The following is a 23,705-nucleotide window of genomic DNA, read 5'->3' as shown; positions in this document are numbered from 1 at the left end:
AATTCATTTCGAAGTGTCTCGTCTACACCTAATTAGAACGTATTGGACATTTCAAGTGAAAATCTCTCGAGTGCAAAGGGTTAACCCTTAGCACTCCAGATGGTTTTGTAATCTATCAGCAACTGCAACTAATTTTCATGGTATCTCCAGTGAAAATTCGAAATGCTGTAACATTCCTTCGATCTTTCATTTTCCTCAGTACGAAATTTGGATGTGTGAAAAATCGAATAATTTTGGGGTAGTTTCTTTGATTTGCTAAAATATTTGATATAACTGGTGCAATATTGGAGCCTACGGAGTTCAAAGGGTTAACCCTCTGCGGAGCGTCGACATTTCGGCGAGATGAAATTCCCATATTTGGAAGAGTAACTCGCAGACGATTCAATTACTCAAACAGCAAGAGATCAGTGTATAATTTCTTTTCTTTTCATTCAAAAGTTCCGTCAAAATGACTGGTTTCGAGTTATTAATACCTTAAAAGCATCGAATATTTGAAATGATTTCGGAGATAAACAGTTCCACTCGAGTACTACGATGAATATCCAAAGAAACTGAAAACAATCTATCGTTACAATTTTTATAGAGATTGCACATCAATCGTATTAAATCCTCGATAGTTCGTGTTAAGCAATCGATATAATGTAACTTCATCTGCTGGATCTCTCATACATTTCAAAGAATCTTCGTCTGCAAAGTGTCAAACTGGAAGCAAAACTACTCGAACTAAACTGCACCTCCATAGAAATCTCAACGAATCCACTCGTTCGTATAAAAAATATTGAGAACCATCGATTCAACAGCTGCTTCCGACACCAACCTAACCTTCCGCAAATATTCACAGGTACAGGATATTGGCACAGGTCAGGTACAGTGAAAAGATCATCCCGAGTATGTAGAAAACGAAGAACTTTTTTTTCTTTATTATATTCGTTGTGTCGCGAGACGTTGCGATGTCGTCGTGTCCGCATTTACAAATTGTGTGCGCCACAAGCCATCCGTCCACTCGTCCCATTCGAACAGACTCGATTCGATTCGATTCGATTCGCCTCGAATCGATTCGTTTTTCGTCGCAGTCGCACACGCTCAGTCACACACACGCACACGTAATCTTCCGTCTCCTCTTCCGTTCGCTCTCTAAACGCTCGCTATACTGTACAGTCGGCTCGCGGGGACAACGAACGGGGCGCCGCGCGGTTTCGGTTTCCGGTCTCTCGTCGTTCCCCGTCTCGTTCTCGCTCCGCGAGCGCCCGGAATCCGGCGGCGAGACAGGCCGCGGGAAGGAAGATCGAGAGGATGCTGGTTCCAATGGTATAAAATCTAGAAAACTCGACGATGACGCGCGTGAATTTGGGTTGCGGCGGTGTTCCGTGACCTGTAACGCGATGGACCGGCCAGCTTGGACCGAATTTACGCTGAACGCGCGCGAACGGTCGCGGCGACGATTATTCCCCAGATTTTCCTGTCTTGTACAAAGAGAATCGTAAAAAGGTGATCGCCTTACGGAAACATGGCACTTTCGTTTTACCGAATGTAAGACAAGGGTCCGTTACGAAGCAGTTACTCGTCGTTAGACGAATATACGTATACGTAAATAGATAAACAAAGGTTTTTCATCCTGAAGTTTATGTTTCTCCCAAAAGAATCGCGAGATTGGACCGTTCGTGCGCATTGAACCTTATTCCGAAAGACACCGTCTTTCCGAACGGACGAAGTCTCGTCCCGTCGCCTTCTTCCCTTCCGTTCCGCCGCGAAACGTGCTCCGTCCCTTCCGTTTCCGTTTCCGCTCCACCAAGCAATCGAACGTTAACTTCTACCGGTTGCAAGTGCGATATGTACCAACGGATAGTTACATCTTATTATATATATGATTTATTTTATTTATAATATGTATATAATATATATATATATATATTTATTTATTTATTTATTTATTTATTCATTTATTTGTGTATTTATTTATAATACTTTGGTGTCCGAGTTTCGTCGCGCGTTCCTGTGAAGTTCCGGAGAACTTTCGTTCGTTTCTACGAATTATCGAATATTATTACCTAGAGATCGAAGAGCCGAGAAAGGTCAGGCCGGGTCGGCCCGGTTACGAACTTTCAGTATACTTCTCGAGGACCGTCGACAGACGCGTTCGAAAAACGGCCGGCTAGGTACGAGCTGACTTTGTTCCTTTGGTGCCCGATGGAACAGCAGGCCGAGAGGAACGAGGAATTTCGGCGAGCTGATTAATCGAACGCTCGCTTGCCTCGCGCATGAATCGTTCCGTTTAAAATGTACGCGGCCGTGGAAGCGGTTGCTGGAATTTAATCGGTAGACTGCGGATCCTTACGCGAACTCAGATTCTCGGGAGTGGCGTTCGAATAGAATTAAACGTCGAATTCTGGGACTTCGCGAGACTATACGAAATGAAAGGAATATTCAATTCGTTTCACTGATTTATCGTTGCACTTTGATTCCATAAATGCGAGAATCCGCAGGATACCTTTAAACTACGGATCTTTGTGTAAATTCAAATTTCCAAGAGGACAATCGAAAACATAAGTTTCTTTTCACAAATCTTATAACGATCACTGTACGCCGAATATTTCACATCTCGTACCATCTACAATCTGTAGAAATCTGCATTCGGAAATCTGCATTCCCAAATTCCCCATGAACGCACAGAAATCCGCACACTAATGGTATCCGCGCGAAACTATACGAAATGGAAGGAATATTCAATTCGTTTCACTGATTCATCATTGCACTTTGTTTCTACAAATGCGCGAAAATCCGCAGCACACCGCTAGACTACCGATCTCCGTGTAAATTCAAATTTCCAAGAGGACAATCGAAAACATAGAATTGTAATAGGGAAAAGTTTCTCTTAACGAATCTTATAACGATCACTGTACGCCGAATATTTCACATCTCGTATCACCTACAATCAGAAATCTGCATTCCCAGATTCCCCATGAACGCGCAGAGATCCGCACACTAACGGTCAAAGGCGATTCCTCGCCTCTAACGAGCTCGCGAGGAGCCGTTCGCCGGTGCAGGCAAATTTGGGAAACGCAATTTCCCGGACGGTCTAAGCCGTTGTAAAAAATCGTCGATTCCGAGTGGCTCCCGAGCAGCGTCGCACCTGCGGATGCATCTTGCAGGAGCAATTTAATAAGATCCGCCTGATCCTTAACCCAGCTGCGCTCCGTTGCCTCGCGGATCGCGGGGGCGGGAGAAAAAAGAGGCGCCGAAGAGGTTAACGGAGGCAGCTGGGTTCCAGCTGGAACTTATCCTATTCCTTTATCGCGCGTCGCCCGTATTGGCTTTCGCTAATCGTTCCCGGGACTAAATGAACCGCTCGTTGGGCGAATCGGTTGATTCCGCTTTTCGGATTGCCTCGGATTTGATCGTCGACGCGGCTGATTGGCTCTCGACTTATTACGTTCAACGGAAAGTGTCATTGTTATGGGGCCAGTTATCGGTCGCTGGATGCTGCGCCGCGATTCGATGAGCACGATTGATTTTTCGCGCTAGAACCGCCGTGCAGAGATTTTTCTAGATTTTTCTATGGAGTGCACCTATCGCGATGTCGATTGCCTCGTCACCCTTTGTATTCGGCTGAAACTCGTCGATCGGTGGCTACTGTTGACGCCTAGAGGCAGGTGGGAAATTTGCTTTCGGTGTACGTTGGCGTCTATGGGTCGTGGAATGTTGGCAGTGATTGCGGCGAAGCTTAGATCGGACGTCGGTGAATTCTAATTAAATAATTGTCGTTATTAGGGACAACACGAGAAATCTCGTTTTTATATGAAGACACTTAGCCGTGCAAGCTAACTACCACAGCATTGAGAAAATATAAAATTTAATTCCAATCGATTATAAATTTAACATGTATTACATAACAATATATCTGAGTTTTTCTCATCAATTTCCATCGCAATTCAGTTTTCTGAAAATTAACCGGTACGGTTATCTGAGCTCTTCGCATCTTGATTATCAGAGGCTTAACCCTTTGCGGACGAAGATTCTTTGAAATGTACAAAACCTTCGCAGATGAAGTTAAATTATATATAGTTGCTCAATTGATAGGAAAACAGGAAACTACGTGCTAATCTCTTGCTGTTTCTAATTAAAGTCGTTTGTTGCGACTTAGTCTTCCAAATATGAACATCTGGTCGACATTCATCCGTAAAGGGCTAATTCAGGGATCTTCCGATAGTCGTGTTACATAAATCTGATTGTTTCATAATAGTTTAATTTAGTTGTTTAAGGAACGCGTGCTGATGCAATTCTGTCGCAGCCAAAGGGTTCGATTTTTGAATAATTACTAAAGAATTGTCAAGGTGGTCGCGACTATCCACTAACTCCAGCGTTAACCGCTCGTTAGCCATAGGTTTCCATGGTTTCAACAGACTTCCCAAGGAACGCGAGCTGATGCAATTCTGTCGCAGCCAAAGGGTTCGATTTTCGAATAATTACAAAAGAATCCGCAATGCGGTCGCGACTATCCACTAGCTCCAGCGTTAACCGCTCCAGTTTATCCAAAGGAGTTCCCATCTACAGACGATTGCCCTTGCCATTCGCAACGGCAACAGTCTCCCTCCGTTCCCCTCGGATCCACCCCAGCAAATTGATCTTTCGTCAGAGTCCTTTCAAGGATCGGAACTTGCGCAGCTCGCACAAAAGAATCCCCGGTCCTCTTCGGAGACTCAACTCACCGCGAAGTGCCAATAAGAAACGCAAGCCGGAAAACCTCCGTCCGTGTCCCCCGGAAGCCGGAGATCGAATTAACGCGTCTTTAATGAATTTCGCGAAACTTCGATCGGATGAAAGGACCGCCGAGCCGCGCGGAAAGAGGAAGAGAAACGGGCAGAGGCGATAAGGATGGCGAGCCGGTGAAGAAGCTCGGATTGAACAAAGGGGGAGAAATATTGCGGGAGGGACGAGGAGAGAGGGTGGACGAGCAGAGAGACAGGGAGAAAGAAGCGGGCGCGAAGAAGAAAGAGGAGCGAGCGACTCGCGAGCGGGTGGATTCTGGTTCGGCGGTCGGCCCACGCCACTGGAAAAGAACGTTCATTTGTCTTCCGCGCGGTGCAGCCGGTGTTTCGGCCGGACTCGAGACGCCGGCGCGGCCCTTCTCCGCTCGGAAACAATGCTCGCGGGCCTTCGAAAATCTTGGAGAGCATAATAGCCCGCCCTCGAGAGCCTCGACTTTCGACCGGACTTTTATTCTTCTTTGCTCTCTGCGCGGGCTCCACCCCCCTATCTCGTCGTTCCTCGTCCGTTCCGCTGTTCTATTTTTCCGGTTGCCGTCCCTGGATCCGCAGGAAACAGCGCGTCCGCCGATCGGAGCACCGCCCGATCGTTCCGCGCGGCGGCAGCCGCTTTTGTCCGCGAGTCGAGCTCTCTTGAATGTTTCATGAGCGCGGGCCGGCGGGGAGCGGAACGGTTTTCATTACCGCGGCCGCTTCCGTCTTGTGTTTCGGTTACGCCGACGTATAAATTATTCCCCTCTTCGTCCTTGTCTCGGATAAGTGCCGGAATTCCGCGATAATCCCCGTTTCTCTTATTTTCGAGGGAAACACCGGGCTCTCGGGAGTTCACGAAACTTCCAAGCGTTTCGCCCGGGGAACGAGACGGACGCGAGGCGGAGGAACGCGGAGCGCCGATCGACGGCCGCCGTGAGGAACGTTTGATCCGCGCGATTAAAGGCGCGCGTTAATTATTCGATCCCTCTTGCCGTCGAAGGGCAAGCGTCGCGTGTAATGCGGCCGATAAAGAGCTACAGCTCGCCGGCGACGTGATTAATTATGACGAATCGTCGCTGCCGGTGCTCCCGCGCCGGCTACTACTCTCGATCGATCGGCCGGGAACGTTTCAGCTCGGCCCGCCGTGGAAGGTCCTCGTGCGCGTCGAAACGACGGAAAAATTGGAAACTTTGATTCTCGTTAGCTCCGGAGCGTTCCTCGTTTAACGCGTCTCCTCGTTCGCCGCTTTCAACCCGTTCTCGCCGGTGCTCCCCGCGACGCTGATTAACACTTTGTCACCTAAATTCGGGTGACACCATCTTTCGCTTCTTATTAGGAAAACTGTCCGTACGAGTTCTCGTGAGCTTCACTCAATCGAAGCGTCGAATGAATGTTCAGCGTTAAATTTCGTGTTAACACTAGGTTTACGGAATACGTCAAACTGACGCATATTGGATTTTAGAAAGATTATTTTGTAAATGCCGATTTTGATTGAATCACTCTGACATGTAGCCTAATTACCTACTATCGAATCTCCAGTTTGGAATAACTGGAGGTTTGATAGTAGGTAATTAGGAATAATTTTAGGAATAACAGAATGAAGTGCACAATAAATGCCCGTGAACCTAGTGTTAAACAAACCCTTAGCAACATTTTCCTGAGAACCTCAAGAGGAACCCATTTCCGAATCCTTCAAAGAGAAACTGCGTCCGGGACGAAACGGGTTAAGCTCGCCGTCGCCAGTTTCTCCTCGGTTTCCGCGTCCCTGTCGCCGTCCGACGCGAGCAGCCCGCTCCGAGGGCGTCCCGCAAAGCGGCAAAGCGGTCCCCGGCGTGCGGTGGTTCACGGGAGGAAAGATTCCGCGGGCGCAGCGCCGTCGGCCGAGCGGAACCGCGGCTTTCAGTCGGGATCGGCGGGGAACGCTGGCGCGTTTACGCGTCCTTTGAGCCGCGTGAATGGCCGGCCCGCCTCGATGGCCGCCGGGTAATCTTCGAGGGCCCTCGGAACGTAATTACACCGCGGAGCAGCGGGAAACAGCCCGGCTCTCCCGCCGCGCGGCCTTTTGGCGTCGGTTTCTCGCGCCGAGACGGCCGCGCCGGGAACGAGGAACGCGCCCCGTGTAAATTAGCTGGCGAACGCGGCGACATCGTCTCGGTTTCGCGGGAGAGCGGAGTCTCGAGATAGGATAATCGATCTCTCGGCGAGTCCTAGATACACGATTCTTGCAGGAAACGTTCGGTGATCGGTCTTGTTACAAGGATGCGTCAGCCTCGCGCGACGTTCTGGCTCTCGCGAGTCGGCTGAGACAGTTTTCGCCGGTTCGCCCGTCGGTTTCTTTCGCGCGGGAGGCTGCGGCGAATACTGAGGGCCCCGACGAGGACTAGCAGTCGTCTTGAGTGGACGAGGACTGCAGGAGGGCCGCCGCACGCTCCGAGAACTCTCCGGGCGCTGCGCCGGGGCACTGAAACAGAAGCATAGGAGAGTCTCGATTAGAAAGGAGGATTAGTCCTGCGGGATTCGTCGAGAAGCTGTCGGGGCTAGTGTTGTATTCCCAGTCGTGGAAATGAGTGCGACACTTGGTTATTTCAAGGGAGGTTTTATAAAGGTTTTCGACGTGGTGAGGTCGCCTTTTACACTGTGTATAGGACTAGATCTAATTTTGATGTTTGGTTTGACAGTGCTGAACCGAGTCTACTCGCAGGGTCGATTTAGTCCTTTTTAAGAGAGGAGATAGGAGTAGTGGGGATGAGAAAGGGCGAGGATTCGGAGTTCAAAGGATTAATTTATGGTGCACCAGCGGACCACGTGCTTTGAGCACTTCTCAAAAGAACAGTCCCGTATCGCGTCAGGCGCTCAAACCGAATTTCCCATTACGTCGGGGAGATCGCCTCCTAGCACTGCGTAAGATTCACGAGATTTTCTTCGGAGATTTGAGAAAGTAGACTTAGAATAGTAGACTAATAGATGAATAATAGAAACAGAAGTAGTGCAATAGTAGTCGAAGCGTCAAGGGTGCAGTAAGAGTCATCAGGTCGAATTTTCGATCTTTCTCAATTAGTAGCAGTACTATTCTATAGTAACTTTCAATTACAATCGAATATTACATAATATTTCCGAAATTTCACATTCCAACCACACTGCATGAATATCTACATCACGCAGAACTCCGCATCTCGCACGAGCAGGCGTTGCATCTCCGCGTTCCTTTCATCGAGCTGAAAGCATATTTAACCGGTCGCAATCGGAGCTCGCGATGCAAACGGTCGTAAACCGTTCGATATCGGCTCCTAAGGCTTCGCCGGGCGCAAGACGTTCCGCGCGCGGGTTTCTGGAGGATTCCCGGGAACAAAAGTTAAATGATTCTCCGAGGAATCGCGGTCTGGTCGTCGGGAAGCGGCGAGGATCGATCGCCGACGGGGTCCCGAGTTGCCGGGGTATTGTTTAAACGATCCGTCGGCCCGGAAAAAATTCCCCGACACCGTAAAGCGGCGAGCACGGGGGCCGAGCCCTTCGGGCCACCGATGAAAACTTGAAAAGTCGCTGGTTTTTCATTTTCGGCCCGGCAGGGTCGTTCGCCCGGCTCGGCTCGGCCGGCCGGCCGACCGGCATCGCTGAAAGCACAGACGATGCTGATTTCCCAGCGGGTATCGTCCATCTATAAATCTATACCCCGAGGTTGTTTAGTCGAAGGCTGTGTGTGCACGCGTAGCCGTCGGCAACTGCGCCGTCGTGTATTTTTCATTCGACCCCGAACTCCTCTTCGTCCCGCCCGTCAACCGGCGGGAGGCGAACTTTTACCTCGCCGAACTTTATTCCTCGCGGTTCCGATCGGAGGAACGGATCATTCCTCGTAACAGGCAAGTTGAGACTGAGTTCTTTGGTTGACGGAGATTAGAGGATAGGACTGTTGGGTATTTGAGAGACGCATCTTGGATGTTTGAATTAACCCTTGCGGACGAAGGTTTTTAGAAATGTATGAAATCTTCAGTAGAAGATAAAGTATTTATCGATCTGGAACGAGTGATAGATAAATTAGATAATTAGGTAATTAGGTAATTAGGTAATTAGGTAATTAAATAAATAGAAACTGATCTGTAACTGTTCGAGTAATTAAATCACTCTGCGACTTGGTTTTCCGAATATAAATATTTCATCTCGCCGAAATGTCGACATTCGTCCGCAAAGAGTTAATCTCGAATATTCGATGCTTTCGCAATATCAATGGCAAGATGAGAGGACTAAAATCAATCGTTCCGACCGGCACCAAGCGTGAGTCCGATTACTTATTCTATTTGCCCGGCATCGCGGCGAAACTGCGAGCGAAGCGAACGAAATTTTCCCCGGCTCGCCGTGAAATATTGAAAAACACGCGGGGGCGTGAGCGCGCGGCCATCGCTCGGGTTAATACAGCGTGTAATTGAAATCGCGAACAACGCAGGCTCGAGGACTAATCGCCGATCGAAAAATGAAGAGTCGCGGTCCATTTAATCGAAGTTCGACCGCAACGCGCTCGCCGTTCCGATAAACGGCTGACGGTCGAATAAAGGGCCGCGAAGGGAGCGTTCGGCGGAGGGGTGGTTCTCGCTCGGGTTAGACTCGATTCACACCAGCGGTCAACAATACGTTCGGTTCGAGTAGGTTCGCCATGAATTAACCCTCTGCCAGATGGTTTGATACAGGAAAATTATAAACCTTGGTATTTACCATTAAAACATTAATAATACATTAATACAAACATCAATACGTGAACTATTGGAAGAAGATAGCTTCAGTTCCCTAATTGATGGGTGATTTCTTAATAAATTCATTTTAAAGAATCTCGTCTACATCCAGTCAGAAAGCATTGAATATTTCAAGTGAGAAACTTCCGAGTGCGAAGGGTTAAAACGGTAGAGAGCACTATGCTCTAAGTATCTCAAAAAACAGGCTCAATCTACAGGGCAGTCCTGTCAAAAGAAGTCAATACCATAAAAGAAACAACCACGGAGCAATCTCTCGTTAGTCGGCTAATTGCATTGTTTGTGTACACACGCAGGCCATTTTGAGTGTAAATAAAATATCGGTTATTCGAAGTTTGCGGATGCAGAGCGCGCGTTATGAAAGAAATCGTAGGACAAGGGGTTGAAAGCATTCGTGTGTCGATCAAAGCGATTCCAGTTACGTGGTTCGGCCGGTAGTTAACCGGATTCGATAGCATCCGCTCGTTGAGCGGCCCGATAAAATCCTCCAGCGTGAGCAATCTAGATCCAACAAGAGCAGCGGCGTCGACCGCGCACGTGTGAGCCGAGCCTTACGCCGCGCGAGACGCGTCGGTACGCCGGCCGTATTTTCGTTCCATCCCCTTTCATCCCTTAATCGTAATAATATCGCGGATGACTTTCCGGGCAGCTGCGCCGCCAACTATCGCCGGTTTATCTCGCGGCCGTTTCACAGGCAACGGGGCAAACGTTGCGAGAGGAAAAATTGCGCGGCGTGCGCCGCCGTTTAATTATTTCGCCCGCGGAAAATGCCGGGCCCGACGCGCGCTCCGCCGATGCGTGAAAACGTATTGACCGGTGCTTCCGCGAAATCGGTTTGTTTTATCGCCGACGCTTTCCGCCGCGCTTAGCGCGCGTTTACAGCGCAGCGACTCGATCGAACGCCTACGAGAGCCGAACGCGCGCCTCCGTTTTCTAATGGAAACTGTCGCGTCGCGAGATCGCTTTAAGAGGGCTATCGAGTTACGAACCGAATTTAGTCGCAGTTGCTTCGGCGCGTTTCGCCAGTTTTGTAGATTCACCGTAGTTTTAACCTTACATCCGTTTGCCAGAAGTCGAGGCGATCCTTGGTTTTATTACTCGCTGTGGTCAGTGACGAGAACGCTCGGGACCCTTGCGTGGGTCACCCGAGGGCTGCGATCGGCAACCCCTCTAGGATCACTGGTCGAGGGGAAGTTAGTCCCACTCGAAGGAATTCGTTTGCACGCGCCCACTACCTCGGAAGGCTACGAATCAGGCGGACTTCCAATTTGCACGCGCCTATCCAAAGGTTTATAAAAGCCCGCGCAAGATACGGAGACGATAGATGTACAAGATAGATTCAAGTTAGACGAACGAGACGGAGTGTACAGACGTCGTTGTAGACACCGCTGACGAGTATTACCGAATTCTCTTAATAAACAGCGAGTTATCTCCACCGAAGTAAATATTAACACGTTAAGCGCCACGAAAATCTTAAGCGTTTTCCCATAGAGTCTGTCTTTTGTAGCAAAGAAAAGTAGGAATACTTACAAATTGTTTGGCGTTGCAACGTTTGCGTTACACTATTATCAACTTAGTTGCCTTATTAAACACTTTTATTTCACATCGGTTGTCTTGTATGTTACGATTGCTTTTTAGTCATTCAGAAGCGTCAGTCACCAGTGGCTGACATGGCGCTTAACGTGTTAATACGACCCACTTCCAATCAGTCGCGCAAAGTTAGGTCGGCGTGCGACGTACGGGTTTCACTATTAAAATTTCGAAGTAGAAAATGCGTACGCAACGGAAACATTCGTATTGAACGCGTAGAATCGAGCACAGCGGTCGATCGATAGCCGTTATTCACGAGATTCTAATTGCTCGAACAGTTTCCTGCGGTCGGATATCGTTTCAACCGATTTTCCGGAGGACGGAACGGAAAGAACGCCGCAGTTTCAGCTTTCCGAGCTGTCTCGCTGAGCTCCGCGCGTTCGCTCTGCCCGGCCGGGGTTATCGTTGTCTCGGACTATCGGGGATCCCCGGGGATCCTCGCTCAGGCGTCTCCGTAGACGAAATCTTCCCCGGGAGGATCGTTCCTCGAACGCTTTCCTATCTCGCCGGGTTCCTAATTCGTTAGCAGAAGCCGCGTCGCCATCTCCCTCGCGTGCAATCTTGTCAGACACCAAGGAACGTCGGGAAATATTTCTGCTTTCTTCTCGGCCATGGTGTTCCCAAGAACACCGTTCCCTTCTCCACTTTCCCGTGAACCACACGAACACCGGTAACAACCCCCAGCGCGAACCATCCCTTAACCGCACGAATGCCACGGTTTTTCGATAAACTGAGAGCAATCGTTTTTCGAAGTATGCAATCGAAGGGGAACAAATGGACAAGCTCAATTAACCCCTTGCCGTACAATGACGAGTGAGACTCGTGATGAAGATTTCTAAACTGATTTAACAAGAACCAATGTTGTTCGTTACCCACGGATCAAAGCAAACTATTTTGCTATTATCAATGTATTATCTTCAAATGAAATTTCCACCTGTAGTAGAATGAAAAATTGTTGTTTCTTAAAAATCGTCGATAGTAAAATATCACACGAGCTTAGTAACGAGAGTAAACAGTGCGCCGACAGCTGCCGACAAAATGGCGCGCAGTCAGTGGAACGTATCTTCAAATGAAACTTCCACCTGAAGTAGAATGAAAAATTTTGTTGTACTTCTTACAAATCGTCGACAGTAAAATACTACACGAGCTTAGTAACGAAAGTAAATAGTACGCCGACAGCTGCCGACAAAATGGCGCGCCGCTGTAACGGTTAAAATTGAATCCGACTCGGCCGCGGATACTCGCGCGCGGAGCCGCCGCTCGCGCGGGAGATCGGGGCAACAACGAGACGGTTTCTGTGCTCCTTGCAACGTAACATTCGCGGAATGAAATTAAGCAGCCCGCGCGGCGGCACCGGTTTCCCCGTCGGCTCTGAATGGAAAGCTCGTCAAATATTTACCTAACCGGCTCCGTGAACCCGGCCGGCTCGGCGCAAAAAAAAACCGGGACCGTTGATAAAATTGCTCGCGGAAGATAAACCCCCGTTGAATCCTGGCCGCGAGGGTGTGCGGGGGGTGCAGGTGGGCTTTCAGCGTATCCGGATCGGGCAAGATAAACCGAACGGATGGCTGGGACGGCCGTAAAACGCTGGAAATATTCGAAAGAAAAACCGCCGGCGAGAGGCGCCGGCCTCCTCCATTTTCGCGGCTCGTTCCCTTTTTGTTCGTTACTTTCTCGCGCGCCTCCGCCTCGGGAACAATTACACTAATGCTCCCGCGCCGGTGTTGCTTTTCGGGCGCGGAACCTCCGCGGGCCGGCCGCCGAAACGAATGCAAACGCCGCGCGACCGGGAACCGGCGAACGATAAATGTTCCCGGGAAGTTCTTGCTCGCCTTCAGCGCGATCGGCTCGGTGGGAAGACGCACGCGACGGTCTCGCCGAGCGCGAAGGGTGATGCGGCTGTTGGAAGATGCTGGAATGGCGAGAACTTGGACGAAACTCGGTTAGATCGTTGTACGGTGAAGACTGTGTCGTTTCTGCGATCGTGGAATTTGGTTAGAGAACTGACCGAACTAATTTTTTTGGTATGATTAAAAGCTACCCTTGTTGAACTACCCTTTAAACTTACTCTCACCCTCAATTTCCACTTGATATTACTGGTAATATTTAATGTAGCCCTTTTCCTTTCTTTCTTTACACTTGTACTAAGAGTATAGTATAACGCTGAATAGTATGGTGTGAACATTTTCGTTTAGCAATCATTGATATCTTCGAAGCATTGAATATTCGAAATGATTTTGAAAATAAATAGTTTCATTTCAATAAATGAGTGTCTGAAGAAACTGAAAATAAGCTATTGTTACAATTTTTATAGAAATTGCATATTAATCGTATTAAATGCTCGGTAGATCAAGTGTTAATATTTCAAATTGAAGTTCGCATTGCTACGTGAAATATTTCAATAAAACACCTCTGTCGCTGAATTCATCTATGAATTACCATTAAATTAGTTTCAAACAATACAACCTATATCTCGTCAGAAAACGTAGAACATTTCCATTGAAGAACTTTCGAGTGCAAAGGGTTAATTTCGATAGCACAACAGTCCTATACGCAACGAGCGACAATATACAATAAAACGAACGCAAACTCGAACGAACCGAATTTCCCATGGATTCAAATCTTTCCCACTATCCACGGACAGGACTCGCGCGTGTCGCGGTTTATAATATTCGCGAGTGTTTGTGTAACGCCTTACGCAGCTGAAATGTAACGGGTCCGTTGTCGGGGGCGAGCGTTGCCCGCGGTATTTGCCGAATCCGGTCGGTCGCACGCGTGCGCGGAACGGTCGTGAACGGTCGCAATGATTACCAACGGTAAACGCGGTTACGAGGCGAGCAAACGATAGTGGAACGCTATCGGCTTTAGTTCATATCCGCGCGATTGTTGCCGAACCGCCGTTCGCGTTCTATCGCGAAACAAACGCGAGTTAAACAATTAACGACGTCGCGCCCGACCGATTTCCGATCGGCGGCCCGGCGAAAACGATTTCCGCTGTAACAGAAGCTCCGCACCGATTTGCGGCCGTTATCTTTGCGCCCGTGCGGTTCGCGGTGCTGCGGGACTGAAATTTTTAATAATCCGCGGCTTTCCGAGCTGCGCACTTCGGAAACGCTGGGGGAACGTCCGGCGGCCGAACAAATTCCCGAATCTTTTAATCTCGCGTTTTCAGCGGATAGCCAACGCTCCGCTCTGTGAACCACCGATGGATGGCCCTTTATTCTTGCTTTTCGCGTGAATTCTAGGTCATTCTATAAGTAATGTGGCATTGCGATGAACGAATAGAATCAATTTCAATAGAATCCTTGATCGATTAACCATGCAAGCTTGAGTGGCGAGTCTCGATCGCCGCTTGATCGGCAGTAGCGACATTAGAAAGCTTGAAATTCGATGTTAACACATTGCGGACCGGTAACGAGAAATCTCGTTTTTATATAGACACTTAGTCATGCAAGCTAATTACCACAGTATTGAAAAAATATAAAATTTCATTCGAATCGATTATCCATTTGAAATATATTACACAACAATATATCTGAGTTTTTCTATGTATAGCGACATTAGTTGACCTCAGTGAAAATCGCCATCACAATTCAGTTTTCCGAAAATTAGGTTCGCAATGTATTAACCCTTTGCACTCGAGGGGCGACCCTCAGTCGCCATTTGATTGGACGCAAAATTGTAAACTGAAAAATTCAATATAAAACGTCGAATCAGGTATTAACAAATGGAACATAGAAATAAACAACTCTGCCCCTTAATTTATGCAATATCTTTCTTTATGTAAAAAACTTACGTAAAAAGAAGGGTCAAGTTTCAGATAATGCATCAAGATGCGAAGAGCTCAGATAAAATAGGCTTTGTTCCTCGCTTCTGCGTGTTACAGTTAATGTCACTAATAACGACAATATTATAACAACATTATAATATAACAGAGTCTCTCACATACCGATCCGAGATTGCATTCGCTCAAATTCGTCCGCGATAACTCATCTATCCCGAGCGAACGCGGGATCCGCCAATAGAAGCCATTAATTTCCACCGGAAACAAGTTTGTCGCGTAAATGTTTCTCGCGCGTCCATTACCGTTCCCGGAGGCCCGATCGACCGGCCGCTTCCGGGGCTCGTATCTTCATATCCCGCGTACCGACGAAACAGTAGCCCGGGGTGCTTCACGGAAAATTCCCTCTCGGAGCGGCAACCGCTGTCGAGGATCGACGGGGGAGGACGGGAGGGCTCGGCCGCAGAGGAAAAACGGGTCGGGGAACGTCGAGTTCGCCGGTCGAATTGATTCGACGGACCCCGAAGGGCTGCGAGTCGCGAGAATCGGATACGCGCGGTAGTCCGTGTCGTCTTCCGCGTTCCCACGGCCGAAATCGGTTCGGCTGCATCGACGCCGGGATGCAAGGGACGAGGGTGCACGAGTATTTCCGGGGAGCGTCGATTTTTCGGATTATCCGCGCGCCGAGATTCGGGAATCGTCCATCTATCGTGATCTTAACCCTTTCGCGATTGGTGCCGTGTATATACGGTTTTACGACCCTTTCTCAGGACGCTTTCGTCGAGCGTACATAGACCACGATTCGAAATACACATCGTGAGTCGATTCACGGCAAAATCTAACGAGTATTATAATTTCTCCATTGCGTGTACTTCGCTCCATAAAATCGCGCGGCGTTGAATATTAATGAGCCTCCGTCCGTGAAGGGTTAATTTCCTTTGGTTCCTGGGGTGCGAGCGTTCGACGCGTGAATCGAGAGTGGCGCTCGATCGCCGGTGGCTCCTAATTGGTTGGGAACACGGTCGGCGCTCCGCGAATTTGTTGGCCAGACGCTGGAGTTTATCTCGAGATCCTCCGGCGGGCGGTCGGCCGATCCGCGCGCGGCGTTTTACCGCTGACGTCACCGTCTGCCCGTCCGATAATTATTTGCCGGGGTGCGAGCCGCCCGACCACTTCTCGCCGGCTCCTTTTTCCTCCCGGCTTCTGACCTCCGGCACTCGGCTCCGCCGGTGAATAATGAATCCCCGGGATCGATGGTAACAGCTTCGTTTCTCTTTCCTGCGGGCATCCCGGAAATCCGGGAGCCCCGCGAAACGAGATTACCCGCTCCCGGGAAACGTACGGCGTCGCGAGGAAACCGTCGAACGGGAAAAGTTCCGAACGCGCTTTTAATCGTCCGCGCGACGATCGACCGTCGGAAACGGCTCGGCTCGCGGATGGAAACCGTAGCCGAGTTTCCTCTCCTCGGGAACTTCGTTCCGCGAAGACGTCGTCGCGAGCACTCGGAGGATCGACCTCGAGATCGAGAACTGCCGTTCTTTACCGTTAGTTTGCTGGGTTTCTTTCCCCCCGAAACGGTCGAGAGCATATTTTCACCCTTCCGCACAGAGCTTGTTGTGATCGCGCTCTGTGCGTTTAGTTCTGAACGAGCATTCGCATAGAACGGTTGCTAAATTTCCACTCGGTTTTCTGTTTTTAATTAAGAAATAAATTCTTTTGGAAGCCACACCTGCTAATCGTTCGACAATACTAAATCGTGTCGGTTAGATCGGCAATCAGTAATCCCTGCGAACATAGCTCGGTCAGTATAAAAGTTTCCGAAGGGAATTCGTCGTTGGCTCGACTTTCCACGTGGTACAGACCTTTCCGTCGCAAAATCCACGGCCAGGCTTGATTACTCGTCGCGAGTTCCGCAAACATTCGAAGAAACTCCGAGGCGCGCGCCGCAGTCCCCGATCCGACGTGCAAAAGGAGGTTCGATGAGATCTCGATGGAATATTGCGGGGAAACGAAGAGTCGCGGTAAAGAGAAATCCGATTTCGGGCATGCCTTTAGCGCGCACTGCCGGCGGCCGACCAACGTCGCGCGACTCGTGAAATAGCTGCGCGAACGAGGGCGAGTCGCGAAGAGAAAGGACCGGGGGAGGAGCAGCGGCATCCGCAATCTAATCACAGCTTAGCTCGGAATCGGACGAGAAGTGGAGCCGGTGGCGCGACCGACCGGCAAAGGAAAAGCGAAGGCGGCGAAGGGGTCGGCCCGAAGAAAGGCTGGCGTGGGAAGGGAGAGTACACACGGGGAGAGGAAACCTTTCGAATCAATATGCGCCGCGAATCAGCACGATGGACTTCTCTCTCCGGTCTATCCGACAAAGTACCCGGGACTGCGAGATCATCGTGAAAGCGACGCGGTGCCGGCTGATGGGCTTTTCTCGCCGGTCTCCTCGTTCGCCATCCCCTCTCGGCGGAGGGTGACGGAGACGTCGCCGGAAGGTCGACCGGCTAACCGGAATCCGATTCCCCGATCGCAGACGCTAGTAAAATACAAATTATTGTGGGACTTGTAACGAATCGAGGGCAAGGTTTGAAGTAAATTTCAAGTTTAATTTTAACTTATAATTAAATACTCGCGATATTCTATCAATACTCTCTCTCTATTACTTCGTTCGCTCCAGCTCGCAATTCTCACGAAAGACAAAAGAAAAACATCGAAACCAGTCATTTTGACCGGTATGGTAGTTCTAGTGTTAACCCTTTGAACTCTGTACGCTCCAATATTGCACCAGTTATAATGTTGAATATTTTAATGAATCTTAAAGAAATTACCCTAAAATTATTCGATTTTCCACACATCCAAACTTTGTACTAAGCAAAATGAAAGATCGAAGAAATGTTATATCATTTATAACTTTCGCTAGGAATACTATAGAAATTAGTTGCAGTTGCTGATAGATTACAAAACAACCTGGAGTGCTAAGGGTTAAACAGTTCTCCCTTTTAATTCGACGATGAGCACTATTTCGATTCTAATGGACTCTAGATGCAGCAAATAAGTTATAGAACCGGTACGGATGTAACTCAGCATGAGTATACCTAACTCTGGAACTACCGAGCATTTCATACGATTAATATGCAATTCCTATAAAAATTGTAGCAATAGATTATTTTCAGTTTCTTCAGACATTCATTAGTACTCTAGTGAACCTATTTTCGAGATCATGTCGAATATTCTTCGTAGATATCGATAATTGCTAAACAAAACCATCGAAACCAGTGATTTCGACCGGTACGGTAGTTCCAGCGTTAACTCAGCCATCGAGAATTTATGATAAAATTGAAAAATATACGAAACGCTCAAGATTCTCGAATCGGTTTTATCGGCGCAGCGACGCGGGAACCGGCCCGTTGCGAGCTATTTAGGCGAAGAGTATGGGGCCCGCGATAGCCGGCGATACGCGGCCGACCGCGGCGCTCCATGATGGATCAATGATGGAATTTTTGTTTTCGGAATTGCGGCCGCCGGGCTTCCCCTATGAATTTAACCCGGCCCCGGCTGTCGACACCTCGCGGGGTTTTTCGTAATTTACGAGAGAAATGAATTCCTCCCCCCTCCCTCGCGCCGTGCCGCCGGCAGCGATAAACGCATATTTCCGGGCGTATCGATGCCGCGCGACCGTTTTTGTCCCCGGAAATTATTTGCCGAAAGAATTACCGGATAAACAGCTTTCCCGCGGCGCTCGACGAACGATGTTTCCGAATTAACCCCTTGGCCTATGATATATTTCTCGACTCTGCTCGATGCGGCGCTGATTCGTCGTTAATCATTTATTGGGAAGAGACAAATTCTAAGCGTATGTTGTGCCTGTATTTCATTTTAATCCTTTGCGGACGGATGTCGGCATTTCGGTGAGATGAAATGTTCAGATTTGGAAGATTAAGTTGACGAATTATCTAATTAGTCGAATAGCAAGGGATCGGCACGTGGTTTTCTTTTTTTCTATTGATTAAGCAATTGATGTAGTTTTATATAGTACTACACCGTTTTATATAGTTATTAGTATTAAACCCATTTATATAGTTTCATATAGTTTTATATAGTTTTATGCAGTTTTTTATAGTTTTATATAGTACTACAACTTTTTATATAGTTGTATATAGTCTTATATAGTTTTATGTAGTGGTACACCATTTTATATAGTTTTATATAGTTTTATATAATTTTATATAGTAGTACACCTTTTTATATAGTTTTCTATAGTTTTCTATAGTTTTCTGTAGTTTTCTATAGCTTTATATAGCTTTATATAGCTTTATATATTTTTCTATAGTTTTATATAGCTTTATATAGTTTTCTATAGTTTTCTATAGTTTTATATAGTTTTATATAGTTTTATATAGTTTTATATAGTTTTATATAGTTTTCCATAGTTTTCTATAGTTATATATATAGTTTCATTCAGTTTTACATAGTTCCATGATCTAGCTTCACACGTCGAAGGTTCCGTACGTTCCGAGGAATCTTCGTCTTCAAAGGGTTAACGCGATACCGTGGCGCGAGCTCGTCCGATATTTGGATAATGGACGGCGACGCAACGACGACGCCGCAGCTAACTCCACCGGACTAGACACCTTCGCCGTTCCCGTGCCCGGCCGCCGCGAGATCGATTGATCGATCGGGAACGTGATTCAACCCATCTCGGCCGTGATCGATTAATATCGGAAACTTCAGCGGCGGTCCGGCGTTATTCGTCGATCCGAAAGTCGCCCGCCGGCCGGCCGCGCGGGAATAACCCGGACCCTTTCAGACTCTAGTTTAAATGATAATGGCCGAGGCACACCGGGGACACTTAAATCCTCCCTTCTGCTTTCCATAAATAATTGGAGGTGGAAATGGAGTGGATCCCCCGGTGTATTAGTCCGCGCGGCCCGCCACTCGGAACAGAGACTTCTCGTTTCCCCGGTCGCGACCCGACGGAGGCCGACCGACCGACCCCCGACCGGCTTCTTCGCCGGTCGCTCTGAATAATTAACGCTCGACCGGAAGCCGTCCGGATTACGGAACGCCGATCGCGGACGGTTCGTCGAACCGTCGCGGCGGGTCGATCGCGTATAAAGATCGACGTCTCGGAGGAATCCTCATCCGTTCGCCGGATGATATCTGGACCGAGCACCGCGAATCTAATTAGTAGGTCGTCGTCTCGACCTATGTTTGCCCTGGCGCTCATTTCATATTCCGTACCGAGCTGCCTTTGCCCGCGGCTGTCGCCCGTTTCTATTTCCGATCTCTCCTTTGCGGCTGTTGATCAGATAAAGCTGATTGAGATGATGGATCGCAGGAACGACTATCGAAATATCCGTCGGAATCTCGGCGAACACGCTTTCGTACTTTCTATAAGAAACCGGCAACTCGGTTTCGGCAATAATAGACTTGAACGCGGGACCGCAGCTATATCAAGTCTACCGCATTCGCCACTTTACTCTGCATTATATGCAAATCATGCCTAGATTTCACGCGGGAGAACCGAATACTACACGATACGCGTATTTCCGTTCTACTCGTGATCCGTTCGGTTAACCAGCCTCCTATTTATCCGTGCATTCACTCTCGTATGGATGAAAAAGATCCATCGAGAATACGTCTGTAAGAGATATAAGAGAAGATATTTGATACTAAAATTTACGAATATAATTCAGTTTTCGAATTACAATTTAAATATCAAATCGTAACAAAACTTAGACGGATATAATCGTCATGACGCAAAATTCTGCCACGTCTCCGTGACGGTTATAGTCATCGAACACGCTTAACTCCTTCACCTATGATTTCTCAACTCTGATCGGTATGGCTACTTTGTCATTGATAATTGGAAAAAGAGAAAAATTTTTAAGTATAATAGTTGATTACAGAGGAATATTTATTTTGAATTCGAATGGACCGAGTAATATATATATTCGTTGAATCATATCGAATGACTAAAAAACCATCGTAACATACAAGACGACCGATGTGAAATAAAAATGTTCAACAACGCAACTAAGTTGATAATAGTGTAAACGTTGCAACGCGAAACAATTCATAATTATTCCTGCTTTCCTTCGCTACAAAAGACAAACTCTACGGGAAAACGCTTAAGATTTTCGTGGCGCTTGTGTTACGGAGCGAAAAACCGGAGACGCATTTCACCGAGTAAAAGCATCGCGAGAGAAGACACACGAGAACTTCCGACAGTCGCGAACGCGTCAAATAAGAATTTCCGACCAGAATTCTGTACAGTCGTCCGAAACCACCCTTGCACATCCGTGCCGCTCGATAGCCGTTACACTTCCAACGAGAAGTAAGCTCGCAAGGCTAAGCCGAAGCTCGCAGGGCTAAGAGGTCGAGGTCCGGGACACGATAAGGCGTTCCCAGCGATTTAACGCGGAGAACGTTCTCTGTTTCGGCGAGCGACCGGGGGCGCGCGATGAACTGGAAACGGCGATCGCGCGCGCCTGGAAGATCGACGAGCGACGTCTCCGCGAAATTGCTCGGAACAGGCCGGGATCACGGGCGCAGGATTAATCCGGGCTCTCTTTCCGTTCCGGAACGAGTGTCCAGGATCCGGGGCCGTGTCTCGAGTCAGTCTCTCCGGGTTCCCCGGGCCGGCGCTGCTGATACTGTTCGCCGAGGTTGTTGTTCTTGTTCCACTTGTCGCGGATATGCCGGAGGCTCGGCCGCGCGCCGTTACAAGCACGGAATACACCGAGGCCGATCCCCCCGGCCGCATAACGTACACATCGGCCCGGTCCCGTGCCCATTCGGGATTTAATTGGTATCAGTTACGCCTTAACCGTGTTGCGGATACCGGGCGCGGCGCGCGCTTCTGCTCATTAGGCGCTCGAATTAATTGCCTTCGAGAAGGCTGCTCTCGTGTCTTCCGTCCATTCGTCTTCGTTCCGCGGCCTTCGCTCGTTCCGGATGGAGCCGTTGTTTCTTAACCCTCCGTCGACGGACGTTTTCGAACGAACGTTCATATTCGGGATGTCGAGCTGCGGAATGATCACTCGGCGGCGAGAGATCGGTGGATAGTTTCCTTTGTTTCTATCGCTTTGTGGTCTGAAGTGTTCTTGGTTTCTCAGATGGGGGTTACCGTCGACGTTGGTTCATTCGATTGCAGCTTAATACGACGCTCTATTTATTCGAGAATACTCGGGAGTCATTGAATGTTACCTTTAAATGGTACAATTGTGATACTACAAATATAGAAAAAATTGTTAGGTAGAGGTTGCAATAAAATCAGTCTTGACATAGGACTGCTAAGGGTTAAATCATTCGGTTGAATTGCGTTATTGTTACATGTTCATTAAACTGAATATCGCGTCAGGTGATACTGTTTATAATATAGAAATGTTTCCAAACAATCGTTTGATTGAATCAATTATAGTAATTCTACTTGGTCACCGGTGACCTCATAACATTCAACGTGTCTGTTAGATTTTGGCATAAATCGACTCACGATTTGTATCTTGAATCGTAGTCTATGTACGTCCGACGAAAGCGTCATAAGAAAGCGTCATAAAACACGGTCAGTTTTGCGAGCCGAGTCACTGCCAAAACGGTTGCTAAATTTACACGAATACGTATACTCTGTTTTCCATTTTTAATTAATAAATAAATTCTTTTGGAAGCCAGACCTGCTAATCATTCAACGGTGTCAATAATGTTCTACATTTCTCCGCGAGCAATTCTCCGCAGAATGAACCCTCGCGAATACAGATGTCCAGTCGCCTCGTTGGAGCTCAGAAAGCCGGAAACCGATCGCACGGAATCCGACTCGCACCGTTCGCGCGATCGTAATCGAATGGGAATTATTAACTCCGCGAATCGGCCGGCCGGCCCGCGGCCAATTCCATTACCGTGGATTAAAAAACGTTTGTCCCGGCCGCATTAATCTCCGGCGAAAAGTACCATCTGCGGTGTGTAATTGGAATCCGAATGAACCAATTTGGAGGGCCATTGATCCTGCCCGGGAAAAAGATTGCCGGTTCAATTAGCGCGGCGAGGACGGCCGAATGTCTTTATCGCGCGGCCCGGGAAATCCTTGCGCGGCGCGGTTCGATTTAAACGGCCCCGATAAATTTGATCCGAGGCCGGCCGTTTTTCAGCGTTCGCCCTCTCCGCCGGTCCGTCGCGCTCTGTTGCTTCCGACCTTTCAACCTTTCAGCGTGCACGCGAATTTCACCGGTGACGAGTTGCGTTCTACGCGTTTGTTTTTACTTAGCTGAGTATCCGTACGCGGCGATGCTATCGATTGCGCGACGAGAATTTCAATGTTAACCGTTCGAGTACCATGGACTCTCGCAGAAATACCGATTTTTCAAAAATAAGCGGCGCGATCGCGCTTCGAACGGGGTTCTGTTTTTGCAAAAATGAATTTTAACACGCTCCGTGCCACGTGTACCGCGTGTGGTGCACGCCAGTGTTTGTAAGAAAATATTTTTAATGGATACATGGTCCGCGGTATACGTTACGAAGCAGTGAAAACATATAGAGACAATATCGAAATATGTGAAAATCACCAGAAACTTGAATGTAACTTATTATTTTATTGGAAAATTCAATACAGTTCGTAAGCGAAATGTAACCGAAGTTTCGATAGAAGTAACGATAGAAATGAGAATGAATAATTAATAGGAAAAGAAATAAATACGCTTCAGATTGTACGAACCGATAGCCGAATTTTAGGCAGCGTAACGACGCGATCGCGTCGCTTGAGACTCAATGGGTTATTCACATTTTCTATAATTTTCGCGAGACCGCGCGTTTATATGTAAATGCTAATCAGCGAACAGCGCGACTGGTTTCTTGCTTTTTTTCGTAAAATCA

At 48.2% G+C, this 23,705-nt stretch overlaps 1 protein-coding gene across 1 annotated transcript in view; it reads right to left on the bottom strand.

Moving 5' to 3' along the window:
- Positions 1 to 889: 889 nt before the first annotated feature.
- LOC116432087 (uncharacterized) overlaps positions 890 to 23,705 on the bottom strand; it is a 112,715-nt gene continuing 89,899 nt past the window's right edge. Inside the window, exon 3 of the mRNA XM_031988441.2 lies at positions 890 to 7,197. Coding sequence (XP_031844301.1) covers positions 7,117 to 7,197 — 81 coding nt within the window. The 3' untranslated portion in view covers positions 890 to 7,116. The remainder of the gene's footprint in view (positions 7,198 to 23,705) is intronic.

Source organism: Nomia melanderi, chromosome 11 (genome assembly GCF_051020985.1).
Source record: "Nomia melanderi isolate GNS246 chromosome 11, iyNomMela1, whole genome shotgun sequence".
NCBI classification, from domain to species: domain Eukaryota; kingdom Metazoa; phylum Arthropoda; class Insecta; order Hymenoptera; family Halictidae; genus Nomia; species Nomia melanderi.
This window is presented reverse-complemented; position numbering and strand designations above follow the sequence as displayed.